The 16,412-nt window shown below is 43.4% G+C and overlaps 1 protein-coding gene and 1 long non-coding RNA gene across 2 annotated transcripts; one reads left to right on the forward strand and one right to left on the reverse strand.

The window, feature by feature from the left end:
• The first annotated feature begins 2,202 nt into the window (after positions 1–2,202).
• Positions 2,203–7,421, forward strand: LOC140391572 (uncharacterized). The gene is made up of 2 exons (XR_011935111.1): positions 2,203–2,412; positions 7,301–7,421. It is a non-coding gene; the product is annotated as an uncharacterized lncRNA (long non-coding RNA).
• Positions 7,422–9,827: 2,406 nt separating this feature from the next.
• On the reverse strand, positions 9,828–16,102 carry spry2 (sprouty RTK signaling antagonist 2). Its single transcript, XM_072476216.1, has 2 exons — positions 15,413–16,102; positions 9,828–11,849 (listed from the first exon to the last, which is right to left on the reverse strand). Exon 2 carries the CDS (start codon positions 11,796–11,798, stop codon positions 10,833–10,835), a length of 966 nt encoding a protein of 321 aa, XP_072332317.1. The 5' UTR covers positions 11,799–11,849; positions 15,413–16,102; the 3' UTR covers positions 9,828–10,832.
• Between the last annotated feature and the right edge of the window lie 310 nt (positions 16,103–16,412).

The following is a 16,412-nucleotide window of genomic DNA, read 5'->3' on the forward strand; positions in this document are numbered from 1 at the left end:
TTTGTATGCTTTTCCCTTCAGCTTTGTTAATTTGCTTCTTTCATCAGCCATGGATGTTTTATTCAACAAGTAGAGCTCTTGCGCTTTTGTCATATATTCTGCTCCTGTATTAAAACATAACATAAATTTTGTCCAGACATGTACCCTGAAGAGGACACTCCAGTTTCACTGCAGCGTTACCACAATGCATGAGATAGGCTCAACACAGGGATGACCATCATGGCATGGACCATCACCCAAGACAAAAGTTTGCCACTGCGTTCGGCTAAAGAGCACCTCCCATTATTCATCTATATGTGGTTGACTCTTAAATGCCCTCTAAAAGGCCGAGCAAGCCATTCAAATTCGATGGCAATTAGGGATGGGCCCAGCCAGCAGCATCCACAACCCACGAATGAGTAAACATATATCCGATACCAGTCTATGTCTTTATATAAAACACCACCTAAAAATATAAAGCTAAACTGAACTAAGGGTAAAAATATAAAGTTGAACTGAACTGGGAGACAAGGTGGCAGAGTGGTTAGCACTGCTGCTTCACAGCACAAGAGTTCAATTCCATCCTTAGGTCACTGCCTGCATGTTCTCCCCGTGTCTGCATGGGTTTCCTCTGAGTGCTCTGGTTTCCTCCCACAGTCCAAAGATGTGCGGGTTAGGTGGATAGGCCACTCTTTTGAGGTCCACCAACAAAAAGAAGAAGGAAACAAAGCAAAAAAAGGGCTGCTCCTGCTAGGGGCACTGCCCGAACATAAAAGATCAACGGAAACATAAAAACATCAAATAAGAGTGCAATTAAAGGGATCAATAAAGCACCCCAACCCCTGCGGTGCCCACCGGGCATGGAAGATAAATTGCCCCTTAAGTGTCCAGGCATGTGCAGATTAGGTTATGGGAATAGGGGGTCAGACAGGAAGTGGACATTGGTGGAGTGCTCTTTCAAAATGAATTGAAAATCGCTTGTGACAAGTAGGCTTCAAATGAAGTTACTGTGAAAAGCCCCTCGTCGCCACATTCCGGCGCCTGTTTGGGGAGGCTGGTACGGGAATCGAACCGGGCTGCTGGCCTGCCTTGGTCTGCTTTAAAAGCCAGCGATTTAGCCCAGTGTGCTAAACCAGCCCCATAATGAAAATCGCTTGTCGCAAGTAGGCTTCAAAAGAAGTTGCTGTGAAAAGCCCCTAGACGCCACATTCCGGCGCCTGTTCGGGGAGGCTGTTATGGGAGTCAGTATAGGAGGAGGAGTCAGTATGTTCGAGGAGTCAGTATAGACTCGATGGGCCAAATGGTCTCTTTCGGCACTGTAGAGATTTAATGATTCTAAGGAAACTTGCAGGAACAGAACAAAACATAATTTACTGTGAACGATTCTAGTTCCCCTGCCTTCATTTACTGCTGGTTACAATCAAAATCTCATCAAGCAATCATCAAGCAGGAGCCCATCTGTTCTAGTTTTTCATCTCCTGTATTTGTGGCATACAACAGAACGCTAAGCACAGGAAGTCACCAGGCTTTTTCATTACCTCCTGGACATACAAAAAAGTTAGTGTACCATATCAAGGTTGGAGATGGGCTTAAAATAGAAACTCATTAGTCTGGAGCAGACTAAAGGGTAGACAAGTGAAGAGGTTGAATCGCAGAAAGCATTTGCAGTGGGGTGTATAATAGAGTATTTTTTGTTGTTGTTTAAAATTAAAAAAAAACTCCCTTTCTGAAATGGCAAATGGACCAGAAACAGGACACTGGCAATCATCCCCTTTTATCCGCTCTGTCAATGCTCTCCTGAACAGTTTTGATTTTTAAAAAAATGAACAAGGTAGAGGTCTGTTAAACAAGAAACAGGATTAGGTGTACATTTTCAGAGGATAAAGAATACACAGAAAGTCCACATACATTTGAGTCTTTTCGGTAAGGCACACCCAAACTGCTACATGACAATTAAAAACTCACAGGACAGACTGACCCGGTTCTTTTCCTAACGTGATTGAAAATGGAATTTAAAAATAAACTATATTTAGCAGATTAAATGACACTGGGTCCCAAAGAAAAAAGGACTTTAAAAAAATTATAACTAAAAACAATGGTGTCCACTGTACAGAGGAGCTGATTATGGTCCGGAAAGGATGTCGAAACATGTTAAACGAAGTTAAAAAGCTGAAACAGATTCTCTCCCCTCCCCCCTCCCTCCAAGAGGCTGGTCTGAAACCGCTGCAGCCCCAGTCTACACTAGTTGTTGGAGTGCTTAAGCCTGCTGGTCAGACAATAGGAACAGAAAGAATGGCTGCTTCCTTCCTGTTCAATGTTCTGCCTCAGTGAGCAGATTCAATACCATTTCTTGCTCCAAGGCAACACCGGGCTCCACCACGGCTAAGATCAACAAAAGAGGCATTCTAGGGCATTTCCCAACTGCACCACCAGGTAAACCATTGAAGCGGTTCCAACGCGGGGAAGGGACAGAAACAACACAGCCTGTGGGTCGGAGACATTCCGAACAGGTGTGTGGAGGGAGAAAGGATAGATTAAACCAGGCAGAATTGTCAAGGAATTTCACCCAAATGGCAGTAGCCCAATTGTTTGCAGTCGAAATTAAATAGTTAAGAGAAACAAAACGGCCCGGAGCGATAGACACTGTTTAAAAATAAACTTTAGTTTTATGTAAAACGCCAGTTGTGAACACTCTCAACGGGTTGTTTAAAAATGGGTGCTGTTGCGGTTACTTATTGAAGCAGGGTAGGGGTCTGCAGCACAACGTTTCTAAAGCACTAGTGCAATTGCACCCTTAATTGGTCTAACTGCACCGAACCTCTGCTCACTCCCCAGGAGTGTAAATATCATCTGGACTTCGGCTGTGGCAAAGAGAGAGGCCAAAAAAAAGTGAACACCGCGAGCTCACCGTGAATCTGCGAGCTCTACTCCCTCTGTGGGAGCTGCAACACCTCCCACCTCTTTCACAGTTACTGACATAATCCTGCAAAGCAAGCTTTCACACATTTGCTCTTTCTGTTTGCTCCAAAGGTGTGTATAAACAGGCAGCCATTCACGAAGGTGTCACCCGCCCCCGATAATCAGGAGGGGGCTTATTGCAATTCAGCGCGACTTCCTGCCCCATTGAGTTCTTCCTGTTCTCTTCAGCCCCCATTAACACTCAACTGCGAAACATGCAAACTCCTCGGGAATACTAATTAGAGACATGTAGCTCGAGGGGAGCCCAATAGAAGCAGACAAGCCCAAAGCGAGGGGGGGATGTTTTGTGCTAAAACAAAAAAAAAACGGGAGAGGTTTCCAGGAAGTCGTAAAGTTCCTGCGGTGAACAAGTGCCCCATTTTATCAGCAGTTGCCATGGCAACTGCAAACCTGGGCATCAAGTTTTGCCTATCCAAATATATAGTTCGGACCTGCAATGTGGTTTATATGGGAAATGTGTCGCTCCAATTTCCTGAATGGAGGATTAGCTGGAGGTTGGAGGCTCAAATGTCCTGCTTGTGCTTTGCATGAACTAAACTGTGGTGGTTCTTGCGAATTGCATTTCCCAGTTAGTGATACAAACTGCAAGCTAATAAGTGTACATGCTGGCTTCCACCCTCCCAATCCACATTTACATTTGACAACCCACCTTCACTCAAGCGTCCGCATCATTTCGAGCAAACCTCAGAAAGGATCAGATTGTTGCTATTGTTTGAAGTTTCGAAGCAGCTACCTCCATTCAGCTCACTATCATTGACTTACTGTTACAATAGAGGACTTCAGCCTTCTCCTTCACACACACACAAAGTTTGACGGCTAGCCCCTTACTTTTTTTAATATATTGAATTCTGAAGTGCGGAAGGTTTAAAAACAAACATCGCTTATCTGTGGAGACAAATTAAAATGTGAGATTCGCAGCTCAGTTTGAAACAGACGACTAACTGGCAAGTAACACGCGCATTAACACTCAAGACACGATTGTCCGAGGAGATGGCCTGAGATTTCCACCAGCTGGGGGAATTCGATCACTGAATCTCTCGATCCATTTTTCATTGCACCCCGTCAAGAGACCATGATGAAAGAGGATTTCCATACGGTACAAGATTCATTTAAATACATTGTGTCACACTGACACAATAACCATTTTCAAAGGACTATTTCCAATGAAGGGAGAGAGCGGGCAGGAATTAAGGAGACGTGTCAAGCTTTTTAAGTCAAATTCAATGATGAATTGCTTTTGTGCTCTAACTGCAAAAACGATTTTGTTCTGAAATGGTGTACATTTCCCCCAGCTATATAGAGTCACAAGTAGATTATTTTAATAATTCTAACTTTTAATACATTCTCTTTTTAAATATATACACACACACTCAAAAGTTGCTGCTGGACAAATATGGAAGCCCAGAAATTCCAGCCTGTTCTGTGTTGGGAGACAGCAATTTGGGGTCAAACATGTTTGCACCTTCCTGGCTCCTATGCCTTGCTGTCATATTTAGAGGTAAGACAGGCAGCATGTCAGGTTCCACTAGAATGCCCACCAGTTTTGACAAGTGAATGCATAACTTACTGAAAAGTACACCTGCGCAAAGCTAGCACACTTTGGTGTTGAGTGGGTCCCACAATAACGCATACAAATAACCATCACCAAACATTAAAAGGCACAGCACCACAGGAGCAACTAGGAATACTTAAAAATGTTTAAAACTTTCCAATACTTGAGAACGCTGGGATGTCAAAAACACACAAACAGGAATGGGAGTAAAACGGCCCATCAAGCCATTCAATATTGCTGATTTTTGGCCTTAAATTCCACCCACTCCCCATGTCACTTAATTCCCTGAGACCAAAAAATTATCTCAGTCTTAAAGATATCCAATGGTGGAACATCCACAACCCCCTAGGGTAGAGAATTCCAAAGATTCATATCCCTTTTAAAGTGAAGTAAATTCTCATCTTAGTGCTAAATGCTTGACCCTATTCTGGAATTTACAGTGCACAAAGAGGCCATTCGGCCCATCGAGTCTACACCGGCCCCTGAAAGAGCACCTAAGCCCACACCTCCATCCTATCCCTGTAACCCAACAACCCAAACTAACTTTTGGACACTACAGAGCAATTTAGCGTGACCAATCCACCAAACCTGCACATGTTTGGACTGGGAGGAAACCGGAGCACCCGGAGGAAACCCCCGCAGACATGGGGAGAATGTGCAAACTCTGCACAGTGACCCAAGCCATGAATCGAACCTGGTCGCTCTGAAACAACAGTGTTAACCAGTATGCTACCGTGCCACCTTATCCTGTCACTTTGCCTGCCCCAACCCCCTCCATTTGGATTCCCCGACCGGCGGAATCAATCGGTGTATACCTAATCACGTTCCCTCCGAATTTTGTAGGCCCCAGTTACCCCATCAACTTCCTCACTTGATGAGTTTAAGGTGTCACTCACGATTCCAGTGCCTTTATAGGGCCCAGGTAAACAGACCGAGTCCCAACCCATTATATAAATAATACGGTCCTTGGATTTGGCTTGATCATGGCAAAGGCGGACAAGCAAGCAGAGGTTCCTCCCAATCATATATCCAACAACAAAGAAGAACTCCTGGAAGTGCGTGACTTAACTTTGTTTTAGATGTGGGGGGAAAAAAAACATAAGAGACTTCAGGAACTCACTCCAAAGAGCCACTTAGTAATCAGAGCCTGCAATTGCCTTGTAGCGATTGACATAGCCAAATTGCATAGGAAATATTAACAGATCAATTTACATTGGTGTTGACACAAAAGCATGGCCAGAAAAGTAAGACAACCAAATGGAAGGATGGTGGAGAAGTGAATTTCCTATGAAAAAATCTAAATGTAAATACATGTACTCACAATCAATTATGAAAGCAAAAAAGCAGCAGTTACAGTAGCACTTGTAATTTCCCAAAGGGATTGCCTCTAACCCTGTTCCTTAGCAAGCAGCCATGTGGAAATATTGCTCAAATTAAAAATCAGGGAGACGTAGACCGCCTACTATAAGTAAAAGTACTCAAGGATGATTTAATAGATATTAATGATAAAGAACTGCAATAATTGTCAAAACTCACACGAGATACAGTGTGACAGATGATATGAAGTATATCAGAGAATGACAGCCAGATTGCATTAACATAAAACATGCCAACTTCAGTGACATATATCTGGTTCAGCTCACACTGCTGGGATAAGCTATGCTGCTTGACATACCATACACTTTCAGATTATCTTTTGGTCTCATAATTTGAAAAATAACTCTGAAAATGAAAAACTACCATTACATGCTAGGATTTTCAGACAATAAAGATTTGTGGTGGTGCAGCATTCCAGAGTGAACTGGTTGGGTTTGCCTGTATGCACAGTGAACATCTGGTATACAGTATTGCGAGTTCAGTCATGGCACACAATCCAACTGAAACATATGGTGCCCCTGCGTTCAAATCTATTCCATGCAAGCCTGCAAAATCATTCAGTATTGTACAACTTCCAGATGAGAGGGTGGAATTTTTGTGTTCAGACCTTCTACAATTAGCTGGAGCGCAGGAGGAAGGGAGGGAGAAAGTGGACTTTGGTTCTGCAGATGAGAAATGCATAAAGAGACTTTACAATTGCGACGTGCCAAAATAAAAAAAAGCTGATCGAGCAACCATCGTAAGGTTCAAACTACTTCAGAAGTCTTGAACATCCACATTCTTTTATAACACTTTATTATCCAACTCACTAGATCCCTGGAGCATGTTGTCAAATAGTTGGCTGTGCTGTAATTAAAATAAATACTCCCAGTCACATTAATGCAGGACATTCTTTCTGAAAGAAGTTACAAGTACAGCTGTGCTTGACCAGACTGCCGTGAAAAACTGCTGGTCGAATTGCAGAATAAGATGCTTGATTAAACAAGGAGTCTCAGCAACAGGATCCTTGTGCACTAATAAAAACAGTTCAGAAGGAGGAGGGCAAATAATATTGTCAGCCTGCTAACTTATGAAACTCGGAGTCTAAAAATGTGAAGCAGCCAAATGTTAACTCTCAGACAGCGTATTTTAACATTTGCATTTATCCCTGATGTTAATTCAGTTCCATCATCATTGGATATTAGGAACTCCTTAAGCCCATTTCCCCAGTTAGGTATCAGTATTGCAAATAAACTTCAAAAGCTGGAAGTCTGAATCAACAGCAGAATATGCTGCAAATGCAGAAGCACTCAAGTGACCACCTGTCGAGGCTCAAGGGAGGTTGATGTTTTGTGCAGTACTTTAGCAGCTTGGGGGTGGGAGGGAGGATGGAAAGTATTACTCAAAACATTAACCTGTATTTTCTCTTTACAGATGCCGACTGACCAATTGTGTACTTCAGCGTTTTCGATTTCTGCTCTCCAGACTGTCAGCTGTTTCAGCATAATATCCAATCCGACCAAATTAATAAAGCAACATTTATTCTAAATTGTAACTCATTGAGACTTGCTTCTTACTGACGGAAAAAACTGCAAGATTTCACATTGAAAACAGTCTGACTACTCCAATAGTATATATATCTCCATATATGTACACACATATGTTCAAGTAAACTAAAAATGTTAAGGGGGCACAAATATTCCTTGTAACCAAATATTTGACCTGTGCAGCATTGATGCATGCATTATTTTAATGGTGTTAACAGTCATTTGAGACTTTTGGAACAATTTTGTCCAAAGCATGTTTATTTACTATTTACTTCAATCGATTTAATGACTAGCCAATCTATATATTTTAAATAATTTTCCACCATCATACGGTCACACAGACCATGTGCCCCCACTGCTTGATAATTAGCAAAATGGACAATGACTACTGTGATTCCAGTACCACGGTCTGATTATTCACTTTTCTGTGTTGGAACTGTGGCAACAGTGCCTTCAGGAATAGGTCTGAAATGTTTCAGAAATGCTTTCAGTACAGATGAAGACCACTGCCAGAACTTATACACAAGATTATGCCTAATCTTCCATTGATGCTACACAGCCAAACACATGAAAATCACTTTAGTTCAACCATGGAGATTAAAATTAAAAGTTACAATGGAGGCTATTAATTTTTGATACTTGATATTTTTGGTATTTCTACTTCACTAATAGCTTTCACATTAACAAAGACATTCTTTGTTATAGGGGTGTGCTGATATTTTAGGAAATGTACTAACCATAGGAAAGCTTCACAAGTTGAAGTGGAGCCAACAGCTGGGTTTACTTTAACCATGAAAATATAAAACTCATGATTTTCTGTAGAAAATATATCATGGCTGGTGGTGAGGTATAACAATTATCAACACAAGCCAGTCTAATTAGATGTCACAAGTAACAAGTAAGAGAGGCAGCACGGTGGCACAGTGGTCAGCCTTGGTGCCCCATGGTTCGATAGCAGCCCCGGGTCACTGTCTGTGTGGAGTTTGCACATTCTCCCTGTGACTACGTCGGTCTCACTTCCACAAATTAAAAACACGCAGGGTAGGTGGGTTGGCCACTCTAAACTGTCCCTTAATTGGAAAAGAAAGAATTGAGTACTCAAAATTAATTAATTAATTTTTAAAAATAAATTTAACGTACTGAATTAATTTTCTCCAATTAAGGGGCAATTTAGCATGGTCAATCCACCTATCCTGCACATCTTTGGGTTGTGGGGGCGAAACCCACACAAACACGGGGAGAATGTGCAAACTCCACACGGACAGTGACCCAGAGCCAGGATCGAACCTGTGAGGCAACAGGGCTAACCAACTGTGCCACCATGCTGCCTCTAAATTATAAAAAAAAATAATGAATAAGAAGTGTTTGAGGTTCATTTCAAGTGGTTTTTTTAAACCTGGTCTTCACTATTGACAGATTTTGAATGTGATAAGTGTGGAACTGTGAAACATGTTATCAATTTCCAGATCATATGTGGCATTAAGAAATATCCAAAGTCATTAATTAAATGTTTATGTATAAATCAAAACATCTCTTTTAAAAAGTCAGGCAGCAACTGTTCCACTTAGATGTACCAGAATTCTCTGAATGGTGTTTTCCTCTGATGACTCAAAGTGGTGCTGATCCATACAGATTCAGTCTGATGCCTGATCTCAGCTGAGGCAGCATTGAGATTCCAGTGTCTCTGTGCCATGGATCATGCAAGTAACAGATTTGTCTTCCCACCCCTTTACATTGTTCATGGACCCCTATTAGAGAATGCACCTCATTAAGCGAAAGCAGGTTTTGGCTGAACTGTGATGTACCCCCATAGTCACTGGCATTTACTGTTCACTAAGATTAGTCACTTGGGCAAAATACCAGGATGCTGTTGTGTGGAACAGTATTTAGCACAAGTCGCCCCCTTCAGGTAAGAAGCGAGAGGAGGAAAATATGCATGAAAAACTAAAATAAGAGGGGTGGGCAGGAAGGAGGAAAGATTCTGAAAGAAGAGTGCATTTTTATTTATTCCATTTGGGGTTTTTTTGTGTGCTGAGTTTACAGTTTCAATACCATGTGATTCCTGCCACACCACTGTAAGGGTGTTAAGGCTTCATATATCTCGTCTAGCCAAAGACACGGGTGTGCAGAATATTCCACATACAACATGATACTTTCTGTAGCACAGAGGTTGGAGCACTAAGAACAAATTGTCCCATCATCAGAGTGGCTCTTCCTTAATGCAGCAATGTACAGATGTATAAAAGGAAATACCTGAAAAGCCTTTCCACCCGTCATAACACACAAGTGAAAAAATATTTGAAAACCTGAAGGAGGTACAGCTCAATTTACTGACTGCGGCACAGAGGATCCAAATGCATTTAGCGACAGCTTCCTCTGGGAAGTGGGAATAAAGAAAGAGCAGAAAAACGCAGTTTGATTTCAAAACGTTAATATATTTTCTATTTTATAGTGACATATGCATCCGATTTGTATCACCCTCATTTTCAGTAACTATGATGTTCCCATTTATTTTATTTTTTTTAAAAAGGGTGAATTTGTAAGATGCCTTTTAAAATAAATATTTTATAAAATAATAAAACTTCAAATAAATATTCTTTACACTAAACAATATGTTGAAAAATTAGAAAATAAAGACTGAATTTATGGTAACTGTACAATATACATGATGTCAGGGGGTATCAGGAGTGACATGATGATGAGCGTTGTAAGATGGAATATAGCCTAAACATATTGATTGACTGATTCACATTTGTCTGAATGTACAACATATTAGTATAATATTTGTAAATCTGCCATTTATATGGCACCATTTTCACAGTCTTAATATTATTGTATGTACAAAAATATAACAAATTAACTCTGGCAGCAAAAAAATGAGCAATTTGCTAATTTACATATTCAGCAAGGAGTATTCACATACAATATGGAAAGGCCAGGGAGTGTCGTCGTGTTACCTGTAGGTCTAGCTTATGTTGATTCAAGAACAATGGTTATTGAGCATCCTATGTGAACGCACTGGTTGGATGGTTTCTATCCTCTCGTGTGTCAGTTGAGAGAGCTGGAGAAAACAGGGCCAACAGCATAACCACTGCAAACCTCAACTGTCCTCCCAAACTCCAGCGGGTTGGCAGTGCCCTTATCACACACAAAACTAGGTGGGTACGCCATGCTGGTCAACTAGAGGACAGCCCCAAGCACAATGGGAGATACCTTTCCCCTGTATTTTCTTTTGATAGGCCATCTTAAATGGCTGTAGATTGTGTGGTTTATATCTATTAAGGCAGCCAGCTAAAAAGTATCCAGCATTGTGCTCAGTGCTAGTATTGCAAATGCATTTCTCCTCCCATATTACAAATGTACAGAATGAAAGCGTTGAGAACTAACACTGAAAGTAGTATTCGCTCTTTCCTTTTCAGCTAGGAGGGCTTTTCAAGGTTCCGAGGAGGTAAACTGGGAGCCTTGCAGCAAACGGTGTTTGAATTTTTGCAACGGCACCCAGGACGGTTAATCCTATCGTAGCACCCCTGGCACAACTTAAGGCAGCCCTTGGCAGGCAGGTAACACCACAGGCAGGGCATAAAGAGGGACATAAGGCCCATGGCTGACCACCGGACACAGCAATGCGACTGGCTGCAGGAGCACGGATTATCCGCGCAGCTGTCTTCGTCATCATAGTTTGAGCAGTGGTAAAAGACACCCTTCACAAAGCAGACGCAAGTCCCATACTCCACTGCGTTCTGGGCAGAGCAAACGCACCGCTTATCGCAGAGCCAATAGGAAGGTAGAGTCCTTGGATAAGTGCATTCCTCACACTTGCACTTCCCACAGTCTTCACATCGGTAGATGTGCTTGCCCAATTCTTCTTTCCCCAGAGGCTTCAGTTCATCAGATTTAAATTCCGATTTGGGCTGTACCCTGACGATCTGCTCAAAGACATGATGGTCTGGAGAGGACGAATGTCCCAGAAGTCTCTGGTCAGAAGATGTACTGCTGGTACTTGTCCTTGTGCTATTCCGAGAACCGCTACTCACAGTGCTAGTTGACCGGGTTAAAGGTGCCCTCGATGAAGAATGCACGTGATGATGCTGACTACGGCTGTTCAACCGCTGATGCTCTTGGTCATTATTTAATCCAGACATTCTCTCATTTTTGTGTTGCGAGGGCGGTCGGTGCACAGACTTGCTCCCAGGCCTTGGAGCAACAGTAGGTCCCTCTGTGTACTCATTAGTGGCTCTTATAATTCGGATCTGATCGAGCGACAACACTTGAACCTGCTGTGGCTGTACATCCCTGGGGTCAGGTTCCACGTGTTGCCTTCCGCTGTCACGCAGCAACTGCAGCAGGGCTGGAGAACCACTGCCATTTTGAGTTCGCGTATCCATTTGTACACTGAAAAGTGATCACCCCACCAGGCTTAGAACACATCTGAAGTCCTGTCATTAAAAAAAGGGAGAAAGGTAATCAGCATGTTATGCATATTCAGCATTTTATGTAAAAAGTTAAATAAAAATCATGAAATAATTTCCTTATTATTAGCACAGCAAGGTTAACAATAAGCAATAGGCATTTTCATCCTTTGCATGCAGCACAGTTTAATGAATAAGGCTGGGCATGTTCTGACATCTATATACATTTACCCTTCAGCAATTTCATGATTCCCCCCCACCCCTCCTCCCCTGAATAACAAGCGCTATTGATTTGCTAGATTTTTGTTTCTTAAAATCATTGACACTCAGTATGAGAGCAAGAAAAAGCCAAAACTAGCCCAGGCAACGAATGGCAAAAAAATGAACGGACTTCAAACTCAAAAGGTTATTACATACTTTTCAATCTGCAGAAATGTGAACTGGTTGTTTTTTGAGGCATGTATTTTGGGATCAAGAATGAAGTGCTTCTATGAAGACCACCAAACTTCAGGTGCCTTGCGCCTTTTTAAAATTTTGATAGTTGGGACATCAGAGGCAGTAATAAATGGGATAACGCGTTATTCTCAGTCTGACGTTTTGCAATGAGATAGCAGTTTGGCTCTTCCACTTAGAAAGGAATTGACCACAATGATTGTTCATGCTTAATGCAATGCCAGTGTGCAGAATTTGGAACACTACCAGAGCTAATTAAAAACACAACTCCCGTAGAAAAGGACCCACAGCAAGCACAAGACCCAGCACAACATATATCTGTTTAATAGTTTGTGGAATTTTTTAGAAAGTAAAAAGTCAAGACGATACAATCTAGCCTACAATGCACAGTTAAGCTGAGGCAAGTACACAAAGTTTTTTTTCCTTGGAAATCATAGATCATTGACAGGAGACACTGGGATTTTACTTTGTAAATTTTAGTAATATTAAAAAAAATAGATATCAATTTTCTCTCTAGCGCCTCCTCCTGTGAACTGCCAAAATAGTTGCCTCAAGCAGCTGGGGTTCTAACCTCAGTTGTGGCCTTACTGTCCCTTTGCCCCACTGCTGATTTCAAAAATTTCCCTACAGGCCTCGACTGTGAGAAGTCATTTCCATCCATTGAGAAAGTGTCATTTGGATGATGCACTTTAGTTCAGGTACAGCTTCCAGTTCATGATAATAGAGGGAAACGAAGAGGTGAAGGATTTGTCCCCATAACAGACACAGGAAAATGCCAAAAAGAGGAAACAATGTTTCCTGTTCCTTCACACACAGCCATCAAGTTAAACCAAGGGCGGGAGGGGGGGGTCAAGTACAACTTGCAAGCTAAGTATGACTGCCCAAAATTCTGCTGCTCCAGTCACTGTTGCCACAACAGTTATTTTCATGGAAAGTGCTGCATTTTCTCACTGGTGAGGTTCTTGCAAAAGTTTGCAGCCAAAGATCCATTAAAACTACATGTTTGGTTTTGTCTTCTCCACAAGTGAGTAGCTTGAAGTAGGAGCCCTGAAACTTGGGGGAGGGAATAAGACGTGCTAAGAGGGACAAACAAAATTCAGTGAGAGTTGGGAGAGAACATGAACTGAAAGGGGTGAAACAGCCTAGTAAGCCAGAACTGCAAATTATAATGGGGATTGTCATAAATCTGGGCAGGGGGGTTTGGGGTTCAAGTATTTGGCCACTGACTATAAAAGCTGGACTGCAATGGGTGGAAATCACACTGGCCTGACCTTTGCAGGAAGTTAAGATTCCAAAATGATTACATTCAGAAGTGGGATATTTTCTAAAGGCGGCGCGTTTGGTGAAAATATCCCAGTGCTGTCTTACTTAATACCCTCATTTTAAAGATTTGCAGTGGGGAAGAGAGAGGGAGAGAAAGTTTAATGTCTCCAGGTTTAACCTGCGAGTGCATCCACAAGCAATGCATTCTTATCACTCATCTTCATCAAAATCTGTCAGCAACATCAAACTGGGAACAATATGTATATTGTGGGTGAGGTTTTATGCACGGATCATTCACCGTGAAAAGAAAACGTGACAACTTCCATATGCAACTACTGCAGAGAGGAGGCTGCAAATGGGATTGCAATCCGCCACTTGCGCCAACTCATTCACTTCCTTTGACTTGAGGTGAACGATGCAAAAAAAATCTCTTGAAACACGAATTTTTGTTTTGCTTCTGCCCGACTTGCCCGCTCTTCATAATAAATAACATCAAACACGTGGAAAGTTGGAGCAGGACCCGCTCCTTTCGCAAACAAGCAACCGGATAAGGGTCTGGCTCGAGGGGGAGGGAAAGGCTGTGGCGGGGAAGCGGGAGTCTAGCTCCAATCCGGGCGGAACTGCTGGAAGGAGCCCCTGCCCCCTCATCGCCATCGGCTGGTGGGAGGGGGAGGGGGGCAAGGAGTGGGCACAGGGGGCACAAGGAGGCAAAGGGAAAGCACAGGGACAGGCACGAGGGGGCACAGGAGGCGAAGGGAAAGCACAGGGGCAGGCAGATGGGGCAAGGTGGGGGCACAGGGAGCAAAGAGGGCAAGGGGGAGGCAGAGGGAGCAAAGAGGGCAAGGGGGGGCACAGGGAGCAAAGAGGGCAAGGGGAAGGCAACGAGGGCAAGGGGGAGGCACAAGGAAGGGTAGAAGGGGCCACAAGGAAGGGCAGAAGGGGCATGGGTAAGCGCAAGGGGGAGGCAGAAAGGGCAAGGGGGGCACAGTGCAAGGCAGAAGGGAGGGCCAAAGGGACGGGTGGAGACAGTGACAGGATTGAGGGGTCGGTGCAAAATCCAACCCCCCAAATATCATCACCATCGGGCGGAGCATCCATCGCAAGTTCCAAACCGCTCCATAACGCCCCCCCCCCCCCCCCCCTTGTTAGAACAGAACACAAACTCGGATATTTTCCATCCTTTTCCATCATAACCAAATCCTGTTACAATGCAGCAGTATCACTCCTGACTTTTAACTCTCAGTGCCTTCCTTAACGCCCCCCTCCCGACCCCCCCCCCCTCTCTCTCTCTCTATATATATATATCTACACACACAGACCTTTCAAAATGTTATTGAGAGAAACAAATCTGGATCAAAATCTCAATATGCCATCTTGTCGAGATCCCCGGTGCATTTCCTCCAGCAATCTGCCTCCCAGTTCAGTCATATTGCAAAGCAAAAATAAGAGTGAAGAAAAGTACAACAATGTTTGCCTCGGAGGGGAAAATATTGAAAAGAAAACCCCCTTCTGACCATATTCCCACTGCTGCCCCCATTCACCAGCACCACAGAGCTCGAGTCAAGATTGTGTTGATCATTTTATATCAGCCCTCAGAATAAAACAAGTTAACGCGCCCGATCACCAATAGTGTCACAAATGTGCATTTGCCTGATATTATATACACAATGTATGCATCTAAAGTCCCCCAATGCCTTTGAAAAGATTGCTCCAATACATTTAAAAACAAATCCCAATACATTTAAACACAATCTAGAAATGCCTTTTCAAAAGAAAAAGGCTGCCTCTCTAATAAAGAGAGTGCCCCCAATTCCAGTCTACCCCAAACATGCCTTTGCTTCTTACCAGTGAAAAGTTCCTCTGTAAGAACTTACCGTGGTCGCGGCGCTCCCCCAACTCCTCGAGCTCGGTTTATGTCTGCGAAGAGCTGCACCAGAGAGTGAGTGAGTGTGAGAGAGAGAGAGGGAGAGAGAGAGGGAGGGAAAGAAAGAGCCACCGATCCAAATTCCAGCGAAGATCTGCTCCGACTATCTGTAAAAGCATCCAACAAGAGGCGGGGGTCGAGGGGGTGGGTTTGGGGAAGGGAAAGAGAGGGGGGGGGGGGGGGGGAGAGAAGCAACAGGATCTGTCCGATCGCCTGGTCCCAGCAGCAGCCGATCGATCACCGGTTGTTCTGTTAAAAAGGGAGGGAGGGAGGGTAGAAAAATCCTTTTTTTTTCTTGAATGAAAAGGCAGCTAGGAAAAGACACGAGGGCGGACGCTCACTCTCTCCCTCCCTCTCCACTCCGCTCAGCAACGGGGGGAGAAAATTGTCAAGGTTGCAACTTTTTGTTTGCAGCAGGAGCAGCCAGTTCGCCCGCTTTGCTCTTCATTCACAAGTGGCTCCTTTTTCCCCTTGCACAAGGTTTAACAGCGTCCTGGCTCCTCCGATCCTTCCCCCACCCCACACACACACGCACGCACACACATGTGAAGTTTGCAGAGTGCTTTTTAAAAGAAGCCAGATTTGCCCGAGCTGCTATTAAAAAGTTTTCCAGAGGTAGCTGATGGGTAAATGGCGTCATCTGCATGGGATCGAATAGAGCATTTGTTGTCCCAGAGGATATATTGCATCCGGTCTGTGCTGATTGGTCCTGGGCTCAAATTCATTAGAGTGAGTGTAGTGAGAAATGGGGCGGGAGGAGGGGAGGAGAGAATATTCAATATGTGCCAGGAATCCCAGAGCCCGGCACTGCTTCAACATGCAGGCACAGAACAGACCTCTTTAAAACTGCAATCTGCACATCAGACTCCAGTTTTTTTTAAAAAACCCACCACTCTGGTTATGTGGAGCTTTCGATTTTTTTTTGTTTAAAAGGCTCACTGTGCCTGAAT

The sequence above is a fragment of the Scyliorhinus torazame genome, chromosome 15 (genome assembly GCF_047496885.1).
Source record: "Scyliorhinus torazame isolate Kashiwa2021f chromosome 15, sScyTor2.1, whole genome shotgun sequence".
NCBI lineage: Eukaryota > Metazoa > Chordata > Chondrichthyes > Carcharhiniformes > Scyliorhinidae > Scyliorhinus > Scyliorhinus torazame.